The following is a 24999-nucleotide window of genomic DNA, read 5'->3' on the forward strand; positions in this document are numbered from 1 at the left end:
AAGTTTGCCAACCCCTGATCTAAAATATAGCCAAAGAAGGGTGCCTGGGGGGGGGGTTCAGTCGGTTAAACGGCTAACTCTTGATTTCAGCTCGGGTCAGGATCTCAGGGTGGTTAGATGAAGCCCCGCACTGGGCTCTGTGCTCAACAGGGAATCTGGTTGAGATTCTCTCCCTTTCCTCTGCACCTCCCCCTGCTTGTGTGGGCACACACACTCTCTCTCTCAAATTAATAAATCAATCTTTAAAAAAATAAAATAAAGCCAAAGACTACTTCTTTCAGAAACCTAAAACACAGTATTTGTTCTAAATATTTCTCCTATCCACTATTTCAGATGCTGCTCAGAGAGGAGAGGGAAGATTATGCTGCAGTAACATATGACCTCAAATCAGTGACTTACAACAAAGGTTTATTTTTCACTCATGAAACATGTCCATCCTATTCTCCATGTCATCTTTACTCTGAGATCCAGACTGATGGAACAACCTCTATCTAGAACACTGTCAGTCACTGTGGCAGAAGAAAAAGAGGGTATAATGAAGCACAAACTGATTTTTAAAGCTTTATCCCCAAACTGATATATATCACTTCTACTCACATTCTGTGAACATGGCCAAACCGGACTTCAACAAGTAGGGAAGTAAAATCCTCCCCCGAGGAAGGAAAGCAGATTTCACTGAACAGAAATACAATCCACCACATAGTATATTTGGAAATATTTACATAAGTAATTTGTTTTCCTTATTTCTATAAACTATCCTATCCGTAGCATATTTCTATACCAATGTTCAGCCTAAAAGCAAAAAAAAGCAAAGGCACTATAGTAATTTCATGTTTCCCAAGATAAACAATATTAAAGCTCGAATTAAATTATTCTCTATTCTAACAAAAACATGCCTAGAATAAAAAATCTAGAAAATAGAAGAAAATATACCACTCACAGTTCTATGCCCAAAGAGTTACCACTGTGATATATTTGCTTCTAGCATTTTTTTCCCTGTGCTTTTCTTTTTTTAACAGTTTGATCATCCCCTACTTCTCATTTTATATCCTACCCTTTCTCATTTACCAAAAATTTTTCTATATTATAAATTATCTACAGTTAGCTTTTTAATTATTTTAAGTCACCTTATAGATGGCATAATTTATAACTACATTTCTATTCTTAGACAATGCTTGGGCTTTCAAATAAAACAACATGATAAGATGATCTTTTCCATAAACCTGTACTGGGAGGCCAATCAGGCTTATCAGCTTAGAAGAGACTATTAGAAGAATTACTAAGCCAAAGGTTATAAGCATATTAAAGGTCCCTTGTGTGTTTCATAACGCCATTCTCCAAAGCAAGTCTACCAACTCACTCTCTTGCTTCAGCAAAGACCGGAGCAGTTACTTTCATCCATCTATACCTATATTGGGTATATTCATGTAATAATTTTTTAAAATTAAATAAACTTTGCAAAAACTTATTCTGCTTCACTATACATTTATCTAATAGTGAAGTTGAACATATTTCCATATTTTTCACCCAGGTCTATTTCCTGAAATAAACTGTTTCTGAAATCTGCTTTTAATCTATTGGGATGTGTTTTATTTCCTATTATTTTGATGTATAAGCTTTTTTCCAGTCATCCGGTTTGTTGCAACAAATTATACTGAATAATCCTACTCTCTCACCCACTGACCTGTGGATCTTTATAACCTAGAATATTTAAAATAGTGCTGAAGGGCTAGGCTGTACTTTTATAAATATAATGCATGTAACTTATAATAAATACATATATATGTATACAGATGATATCTAATTTACATATAAAATTTACATAACATATAATTTCTTCTTTCTTTTTTTTTTTTTCTAAGTAGGCTCCATGCCCAGTGTGGAACCCAATGCAGGGCCTGAACTCACAACCCTGAGATCATGACCTGAGCTGAAATCAAGAGTCAGACGCTTAACTGACTGAGCTACCCAGGTGCCCCCACAGAATTTCTGAGCAACTCTAAACAACTTATCTGCCTATTAATACCAGTTACAGAAAGTTTTAAATGCTTACAGCCTTCTATAATAGGTTTTGAGATGTCAGAGCATGAAACATGTCCATCCTATGCTCTTCATTGTTCTTTTTCATCATTGTCTTAAGGCAGAGTATTGCGGGGGAAATAAGATATAAGTCAGATAATTTGCTGTAGCAGGTTGGCTAATAGTTAATGGTATTAACAAGGATAAAAGTGTTGGGTTTGAAGAAGCATTGCTACTGCAATAAAAGGATTTCTAGCATTCTAAAAATTCAAACTATTTAGTGGAACTTCTTATGTAAAATAATAATGGGTGTTCTTGATAACAGTGAAAGCACTCTAGGATCCTAAACTATCTTCTCAAAGTTTAAAATTATATTTCACAGTACTCCTACTGTTAATTTTAAAGAGCATTCTTTAAGAATGTTCTGAATGCAACTAAAGTTCAGAACTAAAACCAACCCTACTAAGAGACAATTACACACAGTAAAAGTAAAAGGCATGTATCACAGGACCACAATTTAAGCCTAAAGCTCTGCAAGTGAAATCCCATCACAGCAAATGCCATTACAGAACACTAAAAGAGCCACATGAAGACCACTTTCATGTTTCTAGGCATAGTTTATAAGATCGTCTGGTTAAAACAAATTCTATTAACAAAATTTTAAAATCTTGTACAGAAGTTTTCCTTGATAAATCTCTAATGAGAAAATATTCATTATGCGCACCATTTCATTCTGTATATCCAAAGAACTTGATTAAATGTTGGTTGTGCTACATACATGGTAGAAAGAAGTAAACCAAATGGCTGCTTATACCTTCTTTGGTTCTACAGTAGTAATATCCTTCATTATTTCATTATTTCATTTGAGTCTCACAATCCTACAAATTAGAAAAGATAATTTAGCATAGTTACTGATGAGGAAATAGAAAAAAATTAGGTGATTTGTCCATAATCACACAGCCATTGTGCAGACCCTTTTGTCTTCTGACTCCCACCCATTACTCTTCCTCCAGTAGCCATGCTTACTCTCTTGACTCCGTTCCTCCCTAACTATCTTAGATTTACCACATTCATCTAAAAGCCACGTACACTTAACCACGTAAAAACTGAAGAAGTTTCAAAAGACTACAGAACACAGTTTTGAGTACCTATCAGGTGCAAACACCTATTGGACACTGGTAAAAATACAGTGGGTGGCATAAATTAATACAGGAAGTCTCTCCCATGTTAGTTAGAGGTGAAATTCCTATGTCTCTGATTTACAAGATCAGAGTCTCACAGAAAAATGAAAGAAGATACGTATATATAAAAAGAAAATAATTTCTGGAACGCATACATTTCTGAAAACTAGATTTGTCACCATTAAATGGATTCTTTTCCTAAACCATCACGTTCACATGTTCAGAAAACAACAAAGTAAGGTTAAAGTTTTCAAACAAATCCTTATCACTTGAAATCTAAGTCTGTCATATTTGCATACTCCCTTGTTCATTTTGTAATCCATGCCCAAGTTTTTGCCTGCCCATCTGTTTTTTCACAAACCTCAGCAGTACCAAAGCCATTGGACCTGGTCTTTTATCCACATATTGAAAAAAGTACAAAATAACCAGAACACCTCTTGCCATATTAACTGTCCTGATCCCACTCCAGAGAAGACAGCAGCTACATTCACTAGATTTGAAGCACTAACTCACCTAGAGAGCTTTCACCAAAATAAACATGCTCAGGGCCTATCTCCCAGAGATTATAATTCAATAAAAGCCTAGAATGTGGCCCATTTCTTAGTTAAAAACTAAAGATTTAAAAAGACTGAGTTGAATTAGCATATGAGTGAATATATTTTAACATTCTGATGTACAAATACCAAACCCTGTTATTCACTCATTTACTCAACTAATCTTTATTAAGCATCTTACACTGTGCCAGGCAAGGTTCTAGCCCCTGGGATATAGCAATGATCAAGACTCACGTCTGTGCTCCATGGTACTTCTATTTCACTGGGCAGACAGAAATTAAGTCCGATAAATGATACCAGATCAGATACAAATAAATTCTGTGAAGAGAAATAAAGCTGGACAAAGGGTTAGGAAAGAATTGGAGGGCAAGATACATCTATCTTAGATAAGGGTGGTCAGGGAAAGTCTCAGAGGAGGTGACATTTGATCAAAGATGTGAATGATGAAGACCTAGGGACATCAGATGAAAGAGCACATTTAAGGCCCTACAGTGCTACCTCTGATCCACGTTTGGCTAGGTGCTACAACATCAAATTGGCTTTATACCTCCAAAAAACTTAGTACATGAATAAGACCTGACAATATAAGACTTCGGTATCAAAGTAAATGTTTCTAGCAACGATGCTATGCAATTTAAATACTATGGACTGGCTTAGGGAAGGAGACAAGATCTAATTTAATCTGAGTCTTAATGGATGAATGAAATTCCAGTTCACAGAAGTGGGAAAAGAAGCTTTTCACAAGAAGCAAAAGTAAAACGAAAGTTCAGAAACAAGGAAGTACAAATAAAAAACCTAAAATATCAGAATAAGCCCAATGACCAAAATTGGAGAATATAAAGGGGAAAATGTACATCAGAATTAGGACAAGAATGACTTTACCCTTTTTTGCTTAGAAAATGCCTATTTATCCAAGACCCAGCTTAAAAAGTCAATCCCTCTATGAAGGACTCAATAACTGTCAAAGGCAGTAACTTCTCTTCTGTGTTGCCACCTACCTTCCTCTGTACCTTACTCTCAGAGATGACTTACTCATCACAAAATCCACATTCTCCTTCGACCACCATATCTGTTCATAGTTCCTAACACACAAGCAGCATAGAAAATACATTTGTTCACTCAACTAAAGCAGAGTAAAATGCGATGGAAGGTCCACAGACTGGAAAACTCAACATAGTAAAGATGTCAATTCTCCTTAAATTGATCTACAGGCTTAATGTAATTCCTATCACAATCCCAGCAAGGTATTTATTTTATAAACACAGACAACTTTATTCTAAAATTTATATCGAAAGGCACAGGCCCTAGAATAGCTAAAACAATGTTGGCAAGGAAGAAAATGGAAATAATCATTCTGCCTGATATTAAGGCTTACTATATAGGTACAATAATCAAAACCCTGTGGTATCAGTGAAGAGACATACATACATTAATATAACAAAACAGAGAACCCAGAAACAGACCCAGATATGTCCAACTGATTTTCTACAAAAGTGCAAAAGTAATCCAATGGAGGAAAACAGTTTTTCAACAAGCAGAGCTAGAGCAATTGGATATCCATAGGCCACCAAAATAATTAAATTAAATAAAAATTAACTGAAAATGGATCATGAACTAAAACTATGAAAATTTTTAGAAAAAAAATAGGTGAAAATCTTTGAGATCTAGTATTAAGCAAAGACTTTCGAATTGAAAGCACCATCCATAAAGGTAAATATAGATAAACTGGGCCTCATGAAAACTAAAAATTTTGTTCTGCAAAAGACCATGTGAAAAGGATGAAAGGCAAACTACAGAATGATAAAGTATCTGTAAACCACATATTATCTGATAAAGGAGTAGTATCTGGAATACATAAAGAACTCTCAAAACTCAAAAGAATATAAAACAATCCAATTAGAAAATGGACAAAAGACATGTATAGGCATTTCAGTGAAGAGGACATATAGATGGCAAATAAACACATCAAAGGCTGCTCAGTATCATTAGCCATTGGGTAAATACAAATCAAAACCACAATGAGACATCACTACACATCTATTAGAATACATAAATTAATTATAAAACAAAAACAAAAAACCAATTTGTCTTCATCAAATGCTGGTGAAGATGCAGAGCAATTACAACACAAATAAAAACCACAATGAGATATCAGGACACACCTATTAAAATGTTTAAAAAACGTTAAATGCTAACAAGAATGCAGAGAAACTGGGTCACTCATAAACTGCTAGTGGGAATATAAAATAAAATAGTACAGCCACGGAGAAACAGATTGGCAGTTTCTTAAAAAAACTAAACAGGCAACTACCATATGTATGACCCAACAATAGCACTCTTATGTTCACACAAAACCTGTATATAAATGTTCAGAGCCAAAACCAGAAAATAATCCAGATGTTCTTAAACAGGTAAATAGTTAACAAACTGTGGAACACCCATACAATGGAATACAACTCAGCAATAAAAAGGAAAAAACTATTGATATACATACAACTTGGATGAATCTCCGGAATATTATGCTAAATTTAAAAAGCCAATCCTAAAAGGTTATATACAGTATGTTCTATAAATAGAACATCCTTGAAATGAAAAAAGTACACAAATAGAGACCAGGTTAGTAGTTAAAGGGATTAAAAAGGGGCTGAGAGCAAAAGGGAAGCAGCGGTGTGGCTACAAAAGGACAACATGAAGAATTTTTGTGGTGTGGAAACATCTCTATCTTGACTGAATCACTGTATCAATGTCAATTTCCTGGTTGATATGTACTATGGTTTATGTTACCAAGGAAACAAACTGGGCAAATGGGTCACGGTCTCTCTATTATTTCTTACAACGGCATATGAATTTACAATTACCTCAAAAAAAAAAGTTTAATTAAAAAAACAGGATGGGGGGTCACCTGGGTGGCTCAGTTGGTTAAGCATCTGCCTTTGGCTCAGGTCGTGATCCCAGGGTCCTGGGATTGAGCCCCGAGTCGGTCTCCCTGCTCAGTGGGGAGTCTGCTTTTCCCTCTCCCTCTGCCCCTCCCCACCCCTGCTCATGTGTGCTCTCTTGCTCTGCTCTCTCTCAAATAAATAAATAAAATCTTAGAAAAAAACCAAAAACAGGATGGGGCTCCTGGGTGGCTGAGTCGGTTAAGCTTGATTTCAGCTCAGGTCACGATGGAGCCCCAAGTCAGGCTCCACAGTCAGCAGGGAGTCTGCCTGAGATTTTCTCTCTGTCCCCCACCACCCCACCCCACCCCCGACCCTGGGTATGTGCGCACATGTGTGCACGTGCACTCTCTCTCAAATAAATCAATCAATCTTAAAAAAAAAAAAAAAATTGAAAGGCGAAGAAGTTAACCTTAGAACCTTAGCAGGGAAAAGATCCTCTTTTGGGGGAAAAAAAAAAGAATGGGCTGACAGACGCAAAATACCCAAAAGATGTAATCTCAAGTTCAATGTTAATTGGGTTGCAAAGGATAGGAGTCACCAAAGAGAAGTTCAGTTGGCAGAACTGGGAACTTTAAAGGAATCAAGAAAACTTGGAATGTTAAAGTCTATGGGGAGCATGATTAAGAATCAATAATAATAATACAGTATTTTCTACTAGTCTTACTGCATCTAAAGCACTAATTTACTACTGCTAATTCATTACACAGAGATTTGTTGATTCTTTTATCTACAAACTGACAGAATATTCACTAAAACTGAAAATTTTTTTTTAATTTTTTTTTTTTAAAGATTTTATTTATTTATTTGAGAGAGAGAGAATGAGAGAGAGCACATGAGAGGGGGGAGGGTCGGAGGGAGCAGCAGACTCCCTGCAGAGCAGGGAGCCCAATGCGGGACTCGATCCAGGGACTTCACGATCATGACCTGAGCCGAAGGCAGTCGCTTAACCAACTGAGCCACCCAGGCGCCCTGAAAATTTTTCTAAAAAAATTTTATCATCACAATTTGCATGTCCCTAGGAAATTCAACAAAATGGAACTTTACTTGTAGAATTATAATGTAATCTTAGTAATAGTGAAAATTAATATTTTCACCCCTATCCAAAAGAAAAGGATAGGGAAAATAATGAAAAGGACAGGGATAATCATGAAAAAGATAGGGATAAAATTGGGTCCAAATAAAACAGGTGCATAGAGAAAATGTCTTACGGTCACACAAAAATGGTGACAAAAGTAGAATTAGAATTCGATTCTCAACTATGGTAGTGATCACTATAGTATTTTTTTTTCCTCCCTCACACAAAGAATCTCTTTCTTCTTATATAAATAAGGGTGCCCTCATGAACTGGGGACTTCTACTACTGGCTAATGCAACAAGCAATGTTTCTTTCTTTTTAACACATAATCTTTATAATGCATCTCAAAAAAGTCTGTGGAGCTTGAATGTTCCAGGATATCTAAGTAGAAAAGTTGCATGTTATGAACTTTCCCAAAGCTGCATCAGCATTCATTTTGAGATAACATTCTTAGACTAAATTCATTGTCAACAATGCCCGATAAAACTCAACCAGGAAAATGTATCCGTTAATTAAAACTTAATTTTAATTCAATATATATTTCCTGAGTGGTTAATGCCCAGTCACTGTAGAGACACAGTACAACAGTAATGAAAATGTGAAAATGTAACTCTTGCTCTTATCCAGTAAACAGGCAACTACAATAAGATCCAATAAATGGTAAGATACTAAGGAGTCACAGCCCCACAGGAGCATGAGAAGTCACCTACACCAGTAGGAAGACAATCAGACAAGTTAGGGGAAGTGACATATAAAGAGACCTCAAAGAAAAGCAAGTAACAGCCAGCTGAGAAGCAGAGAGGGATAAATATCACAGAATGACACAAATATTTACAGCCATTCACTTTAAAAAAATACACAAAATGATCTTAAGAGGAGAAGAATTCTCAAGAGAATGAAAACTTTAGTAATAAAAGCTGATAGCCAACAGACTAATGATAACTTTACAGATCAGAGAAAGATAAAATCTAAGCTGGCTATGTGGAAGCACAGAAGAGTCTGCTTGGTGCCAGTGAAAGCAAGAGAAACTCAGTGCCAAGAAAAAGAGGCACTGGGCACCTTCAAAAGTGGCCTGTGAACAGATCATAAAACAAGAAGTTATGGTTGAAATTCTGTCTGAGAGACAAATTAGAAGTCCAGATCTCCATTTCCACTCACAAAAAAGAAAGATTATCCTGTCCCTTCCAGTGACTGGACTCAATGACGACAGGCATACGAGAGGGGAGAAGTGGAAGTAGGGGATGAAAAAAAAGAAGAGGAAGATGAAATGAAATTCTGTTTTCTAAACTGTGAGAATTGTGGCCCCATCCTTCCCCCATGGCAACCAAAATGCCAGCAGTTAGGTTTATATCTTCTCTAAGTAAGATTCTGGGAAATCTAACACACACACAACTCTCCTCTCCCATCAGCTCAAAAGGACCTATGCATAATTACAGTTGGAAATTCACCAATGAAATGGCCCTACCAGTTCCCACTATACTGAAGCTCATAGTGTACATGCCCCATACATGTGTGATGAGCTTCCCGTCACATGGTTACGAAAGAAGACTACTGTTTTCCATTTTAAATCTCATTTGGCTTTTTAAAACTATGTACTTCGGGGCGCCTGGGTGGCTCAGTTGTTAAGCATCTGCCTTCAGCTCAGGTCATGATCCCAGCGTCCTGGGTTCGAGCCCCATATCGCGCTCCCTGCTCAGTGGGAAGTGCTTCTCCCTCTCCCACTCCCCCCTGCTTGTGTTCCCTCTCTCACTGTGTCTCTATCAAATAAATAAAAAAATCTTTAAAAAAATAAAATAAAATAAAATTATGTACTTCGATAAAAATTATGAAAAACACAATGGCAAGTATAGGTGGGACAAAAAGGAAAAGTAAAAGACTCTAAGTAGAGGATTTTATCATTTTTATATAGAAGATAAATAAAAACAGAATTTAAAACAAATCACTCTCAATCCTAATAAAAGTACATGCCAAAAGAGGGTACCTAAAAAGTAAAAAGGACTCAACCTGTATATCCATTAACGTAAATGGCAACTCCACTAAAAATCGTAGATGAAGTTCCATCCTTCTGTATAGTAGCATCTGATCGAAACTGTTCCTCCAATTTCTGGACCTTGGCAGCCATATACCCACCCTAGAATTTAAAAAAAGGTAAACCAATCACAAAAGTTATATTTTCTTCACCCTCTTTAAGGAAATTTACATTAAAATAAATAAATAAATAAACAAACCGTATTCTATGCTAGTGACCAAGGTATAATAACATAAGGTATAATTACAAACATTAACCATAAGGCAAGACAATAAAACAGGTCAAGGAAGACTTTTCCCTTTGTCAATTCAATTTTTAACTGTTTTATCACATTCTTATAAATTACTTTAAAAGAGGAGAAAGGTTGGTCAAGAATAATGTTTAATGCCACAAAATATTGTTCTTACCTACAAAATCAAGAAGTTACAATGAAGTTTAAACCAATTAAAAATTTGACATGTGGTCAGTAAGAGTATATTTTTCACTGGCTTCCACTTCTTCTGAATACCGGAAGCTTAAAGTTAGCAACTTAAAGTAAAATGAAACAGTTCAACAAACCAGTATAGCCCTCCATACATGTAGCTACTATAATAGAAGATTCAGGGACCAAATTCTGGATCTAATCAATCTACTTGATAGCAGTAATAATTTTTATTAGAGAACATGTACTTCAGAAAGAATATAACAACATTATTTTTACTAAAGACCTACATAAATATATGAATTCAGCTACACTTTTCCTAAACACTGACAAAATTAAGCTTAATTATTTGAATTACCAATTAACTCTTTATTGATTTTACTTTACTAAAAAGAGCTATCCATTAGATCTTTAAAATACAGCCACAGATATCTAGAAGTGGTACACATACTTCTTCCAAAATGGAAACTACTTCATTGATTATTCAGATATTACATGTTCATTGTGGGAAAAAAAATTTTTTTTCAAAAAATATAGGAAAATATGAAGAAAACTTAAATGAGGTAGGATTCCATTCACTGTTAACATTTTGGGATCTTATTTTCAAAGTTTATTACTATGTCTCAGAATATAGAGGTTTTAGAAAAATAAGATCATATATAATAGTCCTTTATAACACAACATTTTAGTCAAGGCCATCTTGCCAAGTTAAATATAAAGGTAAGGGGCACCTGGGTGGCTCAGTTGGTTAAGCGTCCAACTCTTGATTTTGGCTCAGGTCATGATCTCAGGGTTGTGAGATCAAGCCCCACATCAGGCTCCATGCTAGGCATGGAGCCTGCTTAAGACTCCCTCCCTCTCTCTCTGCCCCTCTCCCCACTCTCTCCCTTGAAAGAAAGAAAGAGAGAGAGAAAGAGAAATGTAAAGATAAATAATGGTTGAATGGTGTTCCACTACATAGAGGCAATTTATCTGATCAATCCCCTACTACAGTATAGCATGTTTTCCTGTTTTTCAGTATTAATTAGCACTGCTGCAATACCATTACCATAAATAAATACCTGTGTACCAGAACATTTATTTCCTCAAGATAAAATAAAGTTCACATGTTAAAAAGTTTAAACAAGCTTTCAATACGTTGTGAAAACTCAGAAGAATTGATACCTAAAGTGATTTACACTTTTAAAAAATGCCTTAAACCACACTATAACCTACAAGAAGAATGAAAAATACCTAGACAATTAAATATAAGTATTTTTATTCTTTTAAAACACACCCATTTTTCCCAGCCATCATTTTCAGCTCGCCTCCTCCATCCACCTCGTCTCATGGTGGAGCTTCTGTATTAAGGGGGAAAAAAAAAAAGTGAATTTTATAACATAATGCACTACTAATTGACATTTTATTTCAAATCAAGAAAAATAAGTTAAAATAAACTCAAATATTCAATTTGTGAAAGTTAAAACTCTTTCCAAAGCATATATTCTCCTGCTTCTAAGTGAAATTTGTACCTAAAACACCTGTAGGTAAGTATCAGGTTTAAATTATAACTACTATAAATTTAGTTTTATAGCAAACACTTTTATGCATTCCTGAGCATCAAACCTAATAAACATTTGCATAAAGAATCACCAAATTAACATGGCCACACTTACTTGTTAACAATAATTAGTATTAACAGAACCCAAGAAAACATTTTCCTTCATGAATTGCCCTCTGATATGGCTCTTAAACTCTGTCTTTGCTATTACATACTAGACACTTAAGAGTGCAGTCACAGTGTAATTCATCTATTATGCAAAAACCCCTAAAACAAGTCAATTAAAACAACACATCTAGGGGAGATAATGCAGAAGGATTATCACTTATAATAAACTATCAAATCTGGCATTCTCCTTAAGGCACTTGACCCACTATCCCATTAAACCACCAAAATGACCAAATAATGGCTTATTCTCAAGTGTCAGCTGGCTTAGTGGCTAGCAAGATATAAAATGGTTCAGAAGTCAAAGCAGGCATTAAATTGAAACTCCTTATAAAATTCTTCTAGCCATATGGCTACATCTTTAGACATGACTGCATTATCCTTCACGAAATTATCATGTCCTCTATTTAGGTTATTTTTCTTCCACTAACTATGTACAAGTTAATATCAATTAATACGCTACGAGAGAAGCTCTGTACATTATCCAAGTCAAATCAGCTTTGATATGGTTTATAAGAATTTGTCACTAAATGACACCTTAAAACATGACACTTTAGCCACACACATCAGCAGATATTTTCTTTCAAATACTTCTATATTTGACATATTATGTGATTTATACTTTTCCCTTGCTGCCATTAATATTAGGAATTTTTACTGTCGACTCTTAAAAGGGGTCTAAAAGATATGTAGAGACATTCTCTTAAAAAATGCAAGTCTGAAAGAGAGACAAGGGGCATGAACAAAGAGCTCTGCAAACAGGAGGCACGGTGATTAACCCAGATTAGGGGACATGGATGCTGGCGAAGAGAAGAGATGGCGTTGTTTTCAGTCTGACAAAGGTAGGGGCATGGCTACCCAATGTGTTCATTATGAGTCCCAGAACTGCCATATTTGCTCTACTAAATACTTCTTTTTTCAAGGGGCTGACTTTGTCTAGTCACTCAAGACTTCTCCCCTTACCTTAAAGGAATCTGGGAAATGTGTTAACACACAGTTCTTGATCTCATATAAACTCTGAATCTATACATCTGCCCTTACAAGTAAACAGTTTGGGAGTTCTGGCCATTATATGTTAAGGATGCATACTCACAAAAATTAAAGGCAACAATTAATCAGCTAAATGAAAGTAAGTTAAAGAATAAATTATATTATCAAAGTTTAATTCAGTTGGCTAATCAATTACTTAAGAGCCTTATTCATTTAAGATCTACTGGGTAACTACTGCAAAAGGCCAATATGAAATATTAACAGTGGTTTAATGAGGGTAGAAAACTATGAATCGAAGTTACAATAAATTTAAAAAATTTTTAAAGGTTCTTTCTCTATTCCAAAGTAATAAAGCTATCCCAGACAAATGTTTAAGCTTTGAAAAGGAATGAGACTGAAATTAGTAATTTCATTTCCACTAATTTTACCAAGTACAGCAAGCTCATATTGATTGAGGATTCAAATAATAAGACCGAAAAAAGGGAAAAAGAAATGAGAAACAAATTTCATTTCATACATTCAAATTCTGCTTTTGAGAAAATCCCATAACAAACAGTAAACTAGGTTATTTGGATCAACCTTCCTGCTTAGGAAGAAGAAAGCTAGACAAAACATTAAAAAAAAAAAAAAGCCATAGAAGGCCCAGAAAATAATGAAAAATTACTGGGCCAAGATTTACAAGATGAAAAAGAAAACCTGCCACTTCACCTCTCCTTCCCAGATTGGGACAGTTTTTTCCTCTGAGAACACGTGGCAATTATAAAAGAGTAGCTGAAAGGCTGGGCAAGGTTTTTCAACAAACACAGTAAGGGAACAAAAGTTAGAATTTAAGTGTCCTCCAAGAATATAAATCTCCACACTTAGGATTAGGATCCTAGCAGTAAGTAAACTGGAAGTACACAGACCAAGTTTTGCCAAAAACATATCCTACCTTGGATTATTTCAGTCTCTTAAAGTAAATTAAGATGATCCTAGACTACAGAACACAAATATATGGAAGTTAAGTAACATGCTACTAAACAATGAATGAGTCAACCAAGAAATCAAGGAAGAAATCAAAAAATACAAAAAGCCAAATGAAAATGAAAACACAATGGTCTAAAGTCTTTGGAATTCATCAAAGCTGTTCTAAGAGGGAAGTTTATAGCAATACAGGCCTACTTCAAGAAGAAAAATCTCAAATCAAGAACTTAACCTTACACCTGAAGGAGGTAGAAAAAACAGTAGAAAGAAGGAAATAATAACGACTAGAGCAGAAATAAACAAAATAGAAACCAAAAAAACAATAGAACAGATCAATGAAACCAGGAGCTGGTTCTTTGAAAAAACAACAAAACTGATAAACCTTTAGCCGGATGCATAAAAGGAAAAAAAAAAAGAGAGAGAGAGAGAGGATTCGAATCAACAAAATCAGAAATAAAAGAGGAGAAACAACAAACACCACCACAGAAATACGAAGGATTATAAGAGAATACATATATTTTTTAGATTTTATTTATTTATTTGAGAGAGTGAGAGCACATGCAAGAGAGCATGAGCGGGGTGGAGAAGCAGGGAGCCCGTGGTGGGGCTCCATCCCAGGACCCTGGGATCATGACCTCAGCTGAAGGCAGATGCTTAACTAACTGAGCCACCCAGGCACCCCAGTTTATAAGAGAATATTATGAAAAATTATGTACCAACAAATCAGACAATCTACAAGAAGTAAATTCCTAGAAACAATAACTTCCCAAAACTCAATGGAAGAAATAGAAAATTTGAACAGAGCAATTAACAATGAAATTGAATCAGTAATCAAAAAACTCCCAACAAACAAGTCCAGGACCAGATGGCCTCAAAGGTGAATTTTAGAAAACATTTAAAGAAGAATTGATACCAATTCTTCTCAAACTATCCCAAAAACCTAAAGAGGAAGGAATGCTTCCAAATTCATTCTATTCTATGAGGCTAGCATTACCCAGATATCAAAACCAGATAAAGACACTACAAAAAAAGGGAACTACATACAGGCCAGTATCTCTGATGAACACAAATGCAAAAATCCTCAACAAAGTATTACCAAGATGAATCTGATAATACATTAAAAAAATCATTATGATCAAGCAAGATTTACCTAGGTATGCAAGGGTGATTCAATATTCACATCAACAAAAAAAGGGAAAACATTCATATGATCTTTTCAATAGATGCAAAAAACGCATTTAAGTTTAACACCCACTCATGACAAAAAACCCTCAACAAAGTAGGTTTAGAGAGAACATAACACAATACATATCTTATAAGACCTTATAAAACTATACTCAATTGTGAAAAACTGAGTGCCTTTTCCCTAAGATCAGGAACAAGACAAGGATGTCCATTCTCACAACTTTTATTCAACATAGTACTGGAAGTCCTAGCCACAACAATTAGATAACAGAAAGAAAAGGCATCCAAATTGGTAAAGAAGCAACTTTCATCGTTTACAGATGACATGATACTATACGTAGAAAACCCTAAAGACTCCACTGATAAATGAATTTGTTAAGGTTACAGAATACAAAATCAATACATGGCAATCTGTTGCATTTCTATACACTAATAATGAAGCAGAAAGAGATATTAATAAAACAATCCCATTTACAATTACACCAAAAAATAAAGTACCTAGGAATAAGCTTAACCAAGGAGGGGAAAAACCTGTACTCTAAAAACTATAAAACATGGATGAAAGAAACTGAAGAAGAAAACAAATGGAAGGATATAACTTGCTCATGGATGGGAGAACCAACAGTTAGAGTATCCATATTACCTATAGCAATCTACAGATTTAATACAATCTGTATTAAAATACCAACAGCGTATTTCACAGAACTAGAACAAATAACTCTAAAATCTGCATAGACCCACAAAAGACCCCAAATAGCCAAAGCAATCTTGAAAAAGAAAAACAAAACTGGAGGTATATCACAATTCCAGATTTTGAGATACACTACAAAGCTGCAGTAATCATAATAGTATGGTACTGACACAAAAACAGACACAAACATCAATGGAACAGAAAAGAGAGCCCAGAGCTGGTCAGAGAAAGACAAATACCATATGATTTCATTCATATGTGGAATTTAAAACAAAACAAAGAGAAAGAGACAAGCCAAAAAACAGACTCTGAGAACAAACTGATGGTTACTAGTTACTAGAGGGGGGGTGGGTGGAGAGATGGGTGAAATAAGTGAAGGGGATTAAAGAGTACACTTATCATGATGAGCACTGAGTGATGTACTGAATTGTTGAATCACTGTATTATACACCTGAAACTAATGTAACATTGTATGTGAACTATACTAGAATTATAATTAAAAAAAACAAAAAAACAAAAAGATGATTCTGGACTGCTCAGTGCTCCAAAGCATCCAGCAGAAGCAATGTAAATCTTCTATGGAGGATAACAACATCCTAACCTTCCCATGTTTTTGCAAACCATTTGGAAAACACAAAGTCTGGCACACAAATAAAAATAACCAGACACACAAAGTAGTAAGATCCCATGAGTGAGAACCAACAGAAACAAAATAAACTGACCTACACAGATTCCAGATACTGATTTTAACCAGATTAAAAACTGAACTATGCCTACTGTGTTCAAGGAAATAAGCAGCTGCCATGGGTGGGGAAAAACAGAGATTCCATTCAAAAAATTCAAAGGAGCACCAATTAAACAACTGTCTTTTCAACAGAAACAACAGGGCCAGATGACAACAGTGCTGAAATAAATAATTAACTTACTCAGAATTCTATACACAGAGAAAAATTCAGTCAAGAAAGATGAAATAGGGCTGACGCCTTCAGCTCAGGTCATGATCCTGGAGTCCCGGGATGGAGTCCCGTATCAGGCTCCCTAGTCAGCAGGGAGTCTGCTTCTCCCTCTGACCCCCCACCTCTCATGTGCTTTCTCTCTCATTCTCTTAAATCTTAAAATCTTAATCTTTTAAAATCTTAAAAAAAAAGATGAAATAAAGGTATTTTGGGCAAATAAAAACAGAAAGCTAATGCCACCAGCAAACTTGCACTAAAGAAATCCTAAAACATATCCCTCAGGTAGAAGAAAAATTATCTTGAAAGGTCAAAAATACAGGGAAAAAAATGCAGCAAGGAAAGCAATAAATATCTGTATTAATCAATGTTAAATACTGACTGAATAAAAGTACAGTAATAACAGTCAATCTGTCATTGTTTGTAACATAATATACAGCACAAGTGAATCAAAAGATTATGAATAAAAGAGCAAGGGTAAGAGGAATTGTTTCTAGTCCAGGCTCTGCCACTAACTGGTTTCACTGATGTCTGGTACATCTCCATCTCTCTAGGTCTCAATTATTGTATTGTCTGGGTCTTTTATTGTAAGAGGTTTGGGTAGTTGACTACTAGATTTCTGTCAACCTAAATAAAGAGGAAAACTGAGGAAAGCTCATTTTACCAGAAACTGAATTTGTTTGAGAACAGCAGAATTTCAATTCAGGAAATGCATTCTGTACAAAGCTACAGGCACGTCTGTTGAGGGTTTGGGATGGGCTGTATTTATGGGCAAGGATTGCAAAGAGGAGAAGCCCAGCTGGAGTCCAAGCAGTAAGTTCATTGGCTTGAGAATGGAGAGAGATTCCTGGCAGATATTCATTGGTCAGGAGAGAAGTCTCCATCTTTTGTACATCAGGCATTTACAGGAAATCAGCCCCTCAATTTTTAAGTTCGTTCCTCTGAGGGCATATGCCTAAGATTCCCCATTTCTTATCCTCTTATTCCATTTTAGATTAAAATCCTTTCACAGTTCCCTTTTGTACTCTATATAAGACACACTGAAGAACTATTTTCAGAAATCAAACATAAAAATTAATTCTATATCCATATACCTTAGCAACAAATTTTAAACATTTGATTATGTAACAGTCTTGATGCTCTAGATTTATTTGTGCAGACCTCCTTTACTTATTCCAGAAAAGACGTAAGGCAACTTGTACTATCAAATTCATTTAAATAATCCATGTCTAGACTAAAATGGCCTATGACAGTGGACTGGGGTAAAAACCTAACTGCAAATCTGGTGTTTGCTGAATATTGGGAATGGCAATTTATCAGCCCTGTCACTGCTGTATGACATCAGTTGTATAACTTTCTTTTGTCAGACAATAGATGCTAGGTAGTTCAGTAGACAACTGTAGATTACTTCTCATAGCATAGGTAATTATGGCATCTAAGAAATAATTCAGACATGTGTATAGGGGACACCACACTGAACTACCTATAGATCAAAGCTAATGGAAGATTACTGGGTATAAAGCACCATATCTTACTAGGCAATTCTGAGATAAATGAAATTAGACATTTTATTTTTTTTATCTTTTTTTTTATTTTATAGAAATTAGATATTTTTGTATGAGTTCTAAACTTTTACAATCTAAAAAGAAATAAGTACCAATTAAGGAAACACTAACTAGCCCTACAAATGAACTTAAGGGAAAGATGTTAGGCAGAAAGAGTAGGGAGAAAAAAAAACAAACTCCAGGGGCGCCTGGGTGGCTCAGTTGGTTAAGCGACTGCCTTCGGCTCAGGTCATGATCCTAGAGTCCTGGGATCGAGTCCCGCAGCGGGCTCCCTGCTCAGTGGGGAGTCTGCTTCTCCCTCTGACCCTACCCCCTCTCATGTGCTCTCTCTCTTTCTCTCTCTCTCAAATAAGTAAATAAAATCTTTAAAAACACACACACACAAAACTTAAAAGACAAAAACAAACTCTGGACACAAAGAAAACTACATGACCCACATCTATGATGCTGGCAAAGAACAGTAACAGACCAACCTGGCATGCAGCAGAGCTACCTAACAACCTAAACTGTAAGGTCAATAAAAGAGAGACCCAGGTGACAGGAAGCAAGTAATAAGTAGGCTTATCAGACTTCTGTTCATATGTACACAGCATCAAAGATTATTCATACTTCACTTATTTCAGTTAGACCTACACTCCTCTCCTTTACCATACTCAAACATTATAGAATGAAAATATGAAAAACATACTATATAAAATAGCCATTAATCTTGCATATAATAGAAAATCAATAAATTCTTGTTAAAGAAAGAAAATGAACTTACATGTAAGAAATAAAGCAAGGTAGCAATAGGAATGTCTCAGTACACTGCACCCCAGTATATCTATATTTGAAACCATACCCTGTATCTTTCATTTCATCTACTTTTTTATTTCTCTTATTTCATTATTTTTTAAGATTTTATTTTTAAGTAAGCTATACACCCAAAATAGGGCTCAAACTCACAACCCCAAGATCAAGAGTTCCATGCTCTACTGGCTGAGCCAGCAGGGTGCCCCTATTTTTCTTATTTTAAAACATCTTTCTGAAGATTCACAAATTCTGTGTTGTTTAATAGACAGAAATAGGATACACTCCTTCCCCCCCAAAATGGTACACGGACAAGATTAGTTAATGATACACACTTTTTATGCTAACGAGAACCACACAACAGGTGGAATTAAATGTAAGTCATTTAGGGGTTCTACAGTGCTTCCTTTGTAGTGTGAAATCAGGATAATGTAAAAACCTATTCTTGTAAAGTAGTATACCATGAAGTCAGGGCTTATGTTTCTGCTAACCAGTAAGGAGCTTCAAAAAAGAGGCACCTATACCTCTCAAACCATATTCAGGGCAAGAGTTCTCCACTCTAGATGACTGATTTGCTTCTTCAAATAGGACTTACCCTAGAATAAAGGAGGGCAATACACCAGGATACCACAACTTGACACAAAAACACTCAAAAATAATACATACACTCTCATCTTCTCTGTTCCAAGCAACCTTCTGACTTACATGTCCTCTTGACTAACCATGCTCACTAAGAAGAGAATGCCCTTTATCAATAAGCCAGAAAATTATCAAACTTGTAAATAAAAAGTGTCTTCTAGACGAAACCCTTGCAGGCTTTGCTCCCTATCTAGTCCCACAGTGCTTGATGACCTTGAGGGAAGTGATAAATGCTTCTGAAACTGTAATACACTACTTAAAATAACCTTTTTTTTTTTAAATTAAATTGGGGTTACACCATTCCTGAAGTACTGCAATACCAGGTCGATGCGCGGAGTGGACAGACTTCTTATCCAGCATCAACATAGAAGTCAATTGCTAAAGTTTTTAAAAACTAGTTAAAAAATGGATAAAGAATGATTCAGGTATGCAAAAGTACCCTTATCCCTAGCATTCAGGTTATGCCTTCAATAAACATTAGCTGCTATTATACTAATCTACCCCGCCAAGTCACGGAGTGAAAATCAAATGAGACCACGTGTGTGGAAACCCTTTGAAGATTATAAACTACACAACATCATTATTATAAGTGAGCTATCCATGGTGTACAACATAATGGAAAGAGCAATAGATTTACTGACACAAGATCTGGGCTTTAATCCCAGTTCTACCATTGCTGAGCTATATGACTTGGGATGAGTCCAAGAGCACTGAGCCTCACATCTCTTCACCTATAAAATGAAGTTTGACTGATTAGTGCTCAGTAAAATCCCTGTGGAACCATGAACTGGATATATGGGATGAATGTGGCAAGGAGGAAACAGAATTTGGGGCAAAACAGCAAGCAGGTAAGATTCCACTCTAAACCCGTTTCAGTTTTGTAAGTTTTAAAGTATCTGAGTTCTGAAAAAGAAAAAGCTCAAACTGAAAAAGACCGAAAACCAAAATGAATGAACTAAAACCTAATCTGATAAAGACTTGGCTGTGTTCTGTTTTCCCATATGTGACCACAAAAGGGGCTGAAAATGTTCCACCCCTCGAAAGATTCATAAGCTAAAACTCACCTATTAGCCCTCAAGTAATGAAATGATAAAGACCAATGAAATGAGAGGCTGTCAGTGCAGCCACGCCCAGCCCCCAGTGTCAACATGGAAGAACAGCCAGCCAGGTGAGGCGCAAATGGGACAGCAGCTGTGTTTATAATGAGCCCAGGGACCCCAAATGACTTGCATTGCTGAAGATTTCCTGACTCTTCCACTCTCTTAACAGAGATATTCAAACCCTATGAAGAGTCTTATGAAGGATCTGCTTATTAAAAAATACATCAAAATTACTTACTCATACATTGCCCTTAACTTTATTTCATCTTTTGCTGGAGCAGACAGTTATCAGTTCCCTCTGGACTTCCAATGTGCATTTAAAGAAACTATTCAAATCCCACCAAAACAAAACAAAACATCACTCTGTCTTCTTTACTATGATTACTGGTGGATTTTAATACCTACCCACGGAATGATGTTAGATCACTAAGAGCAATCATTTTCATGCAAAAGTGGTATCCCATCTATTTCCTGAAGAATTATTAACATAGGGTTCTAAACAGTTCACACACCAGCAAAATTCCCACTACAGATGTAGAAACTGCCCAAATACATTTTCATTAGTGCTAATCTGTTAGTTACAGGTCTGTAACTCTAAAATGTATTGGCTAGGTGCGCCTGGATGGCTCAGTTGGTTAAGCGTCTGCCTTTGGCTCAGGTCTGGATCTCAGGGTCCTGGGATCGAGCCCGCAACAGTGGCTGTTCTCCCTCTCCCTCTGCCCCTTCCCCCTCCACTTCTGCTCTCTCAATCTCAAATAAAACCTTTAAAAAAAATTTTTTTTAATGGTTAAAAGGGTAACTTTTCTGTGATTTCCCCACAATTAAAAATTTTTTAATGAAATTTTTAAAAAGAAACAAAGAAAAAAAAAAGGACTTCTGATACTGGAGAACATTCCATAGGCAGCTAGAATCACAGAGGCAAGCCACAGGGAAGAGGGTAACTGTGATGTTCATTTGGAGTACAACACTGGGCAAGAGGCTACTTCTCCAAGAAATCTATATAGCAGCATCTAGGATTTTTTTCCTTGGACAAGAAGGCAGTGGGAAGCCATCTGAACAACTAATTTACTAATACCAAGTACCACCCTGAATCTAAGAGCTAAGTGATACCATAAAACGAAACAATATTAGAATAATTGGGATCCTAGAAGAAGAGAGAGAGAGGGGGGCAGAAGGTATATTGAAGCAAATTACAGCAGAGATAATCCCTAATTTGGAGAAGGAAACAGGCATCAAAATCCAGGAGGCACAGAGAACTCCCCTCAAAATCAATAAAAATACGTCAACACCCCACCATCTAAGAGTAAAACCTACAAGTCTCAGAGACAAAGAGAAAATCCTGAAAGCAGCTCGGGAGAAGAGGTTGGTAACCTACAACGGTAGAAACATTAGATTGGCAGCACACCTATCCACAGAGACCTGGCAGGCCAGAAAGGACTGGCATGATATATTCAGAGCACTAAACGAGAAAAATATGCAGCCAGAATACTATATCCAGTTAGGCTGTCATTGAAAATGGAGAAATAAAAAGCTTCCAGGAAAAACAAAAACTAAATGCAGCCAGAATACTATATCCAGTTAGGCTGTCATTGAAAATGGAGAAATAAAAAGCTTCCAGGAAAAACAAAAACTAAAAGAATTTGCGATCCTCAAACCAGCCCTACAAGAAATATTGAAAGGGCTCCTCTAAGCAAAGAGAGAGCCTAAAAGCAACATAGACCAAAAGGGAACAGAGACAATATACAGTAACAGGCAATACAATGGCACTAAATTCATATCTTTCAATAGTTACCCTGAATGTAAAAGGGCTAAATGCCCCAGTCAAAAGACACAGGGTATCGGACTGGATAAGAAAAACAAGACCCATCGATATGCTGCCTGCAAGAGACTCATTTTAGACCCAAAGACCCCTCCAGACTGAAAGTGAGGGGGTGGAAAACCATTTACCATGCTAATGGACACCAAAAGAAAGCTGGGGTAGCAATCCTTGTATCAGACAAATTAGATTTTAAACCAAAGACTGTAATAAGAGATGAGGAAGGACACTACATCATACTTAAAGGGTCTCTCCAACAAGAAGATCTAACAATTTTAAGTATCTATGCCCCTAACATGGGAGCAGCCAATTATATAAGCCAATTAATAACAAAAGCAAAGAAACACATTGACAACAATACAGTAATAGTAAGGGACTTTAACACCCCCTCACTGAAATGGACAGATCATCTAAGCAAAAGATCAAGAAGGAAATAAAGGCTTTAAATGACACACTGGACCAGATGGACTCACAGATATATTCAGAACATTCCATCCCAAAGCAACAGAATACACATTCTTCTCTAGTGTCCATGGAACATTCTCCAGAATAGATCACATCCTAGGTCACAGATCAGGTCTCAACCGGTACTGGGTTCATTCCCTGCATATTTTCAGACCACAATGCTTTGAAACTAGAACTCAATCACAAGAGGGAAGTTGGAAAGAACTCAAATACATGGAGACTAAAGAGCATCCTACTAAAGAATGAATGTGTCAACCAGGAAATTAAAGAATTAAAAAAATTCATGGAAACAAATGAAAATCTAAACACAACTGTTCAAAATCTTTGGGATGCAGCAAAGGCGGTCCTAAGAGGAAAGTATATAACAAAACAAGCCTTCTCAAGAAACAATAAACGGCTCAAATACACAACCTAACCGTACACCTAAAGGAGCTGGAGAAAGAACAGCAAATACAGCCTAAACCCAGCAGGAGAAATAAAGATCAGAGCAGAAATCAATGAAATAGAAACCAAAAGAACAGTAGAACAGATCAATGAAACTAGGAGCTGGTTCTTTGAAGGAATTAATAAGATTGATAAACCCCTGGCCAGACTTATCAAAAAGAAAAGAGAAAGGACCCAAATAAATAAAATCATGAATGAAAGAGGAGAGATCACAACCAACACCAAAGAAATACAAACAATTATAAGAACATATTATGAGCATATATGCCAGCAAATTAGATAACCTGGAAGAAATGGATGCATTCCTAGAGATGTATCAACTACCAAAACTGAACCAGGAAGAAATAGAAAAATAGAAAACCTGAACAGACGCATAACCAGTAAGGAAACTGAAGCAGTAATGAAAAATCTCCCAACAAACAGCAGCCCAGGACCAGATGGCTTCCCAGGGGAATTCTACCAAACATTTAAAGAATTAACACCTATTCTTCTGAAACTGTTCCAAAAAACAGAAATGGAGGGAAAACTTCCAAACTCATTTTATGAGGCCAGCATTACCTTGATCCCAAAATCAGACAAAGACCCCATCAAAAAGGAGAATTACAGACCAATATCCCTGATGAACATGGATGCAAAATTCTCAACAAAATACTAGCCAAGAGAATCCAACAGTACATTAAAGGATTATTCACCACGACCAAGTGGGATTTATTATTCCTGGGCTGCAAGGTTGGTTCAACATCCGCAAATCAATCAGTGTGATACAATACATTAATAAAAGGGGGCGCCTGGGTGGCTCAGTTGGTTAAGCAACTGCCTTCTGCTCAGGTCATGATCCTGGAATCCCAGGATCGAGTCCCGCATTGGGCTCCCTGCTCAGCGGGGAGTCTGCTTCTCCCTCTGACCCCCCCCCTCACGCTCTATCTCATTCTCTCTCTCAAGTAAATAAATCTTTAAAAAAAAAAATTACATCAATGAAAGAAAGAAAGAAATGGAAGAAAGAAAAGAACAAGAACCATATGATCCTCTCAATAGATGCAGAAAAAACATCTGACAAAGTATAGCATCCTTTCTTGATTAAAACTCTTCACAGTGTAGGGATATAGGGTACATATCTCAATATCATAAAAGCCATCTATGAAAAACCCACAGTGAATATCATTCTCAATGGGGAAAAACTGAAAGCTTTCCCCCTAAGGTCAGGAACACGGCTGGGATGTCCACTATCACCACTGCTATTCAACATAGTACTAGAAGTCCTAGCCACAGCAATCAGACAACAAAAAGAAATAAAAGGCATCCAAATCGGCAAAGAAGTCAAACTCTCACTCTTTACAAATGATATGACACTTCATGTGGAAAACCCAAAAGACTCCACCCCAAAACTGCTAGAACTCATACGGGAATTCAGTAAAGTGGAAGGATATAAAATCAATGCACAGAAATCAGATGCATTTCTATACTCCAACAAGACAG

The 24999-nt window shown here is 36.2% G+C and overlaps 1 protein-coding gene across 3 annotated transcripts in view; it reads right to left on the minus strand.

The window, feature by feature from the left end:
• Positions 1-24999, minus strand: part of REV1 (REV1 DNA directed polymerase) — a 100586-nt gene that overhangs the window by 60283 nt on the left and 15304 nt on the right. For 2 of the 3 annotated variants that reach the window (XM_035001768.1, XM_035001767.1), the window contains exons 2-3: positions 11495-11558; positions 9773-9899 (exon numbers count right to left, since the gene is read on the minus strand). In XM_035001768.1, coding sequence (XP_034857659.1) covers positions 9773-9899; positions 11495-11548 — 181 coding nt within the window. In that variant the 5' untranslated portion in view covers positions 11549-11558. Of the gene's footprint in view, positions 1-2833; positions 2898-9772; positions 9900-11494; positions 11559-24999 lie in introns of those variants that run through there. The other variant, XM_035001770.1, reaches the window with a different exon arrangement.

Source organism: Mirounga leonina, unplaced genomic scaffold, assembly GCF_011800145.1.
Source record: "Mirounga leonina isolate KUSES-001 unplaced genomic scaffold, KU_Mleo_1.0 Mir_125, whole genome shotgun sequence".
Classification (NCBI taxonomy): Eukaryota; Metazoa; Chordata; class Mammalia; order Carnivora; family Phocidae; genus Mirounga; species Mirounga leonina.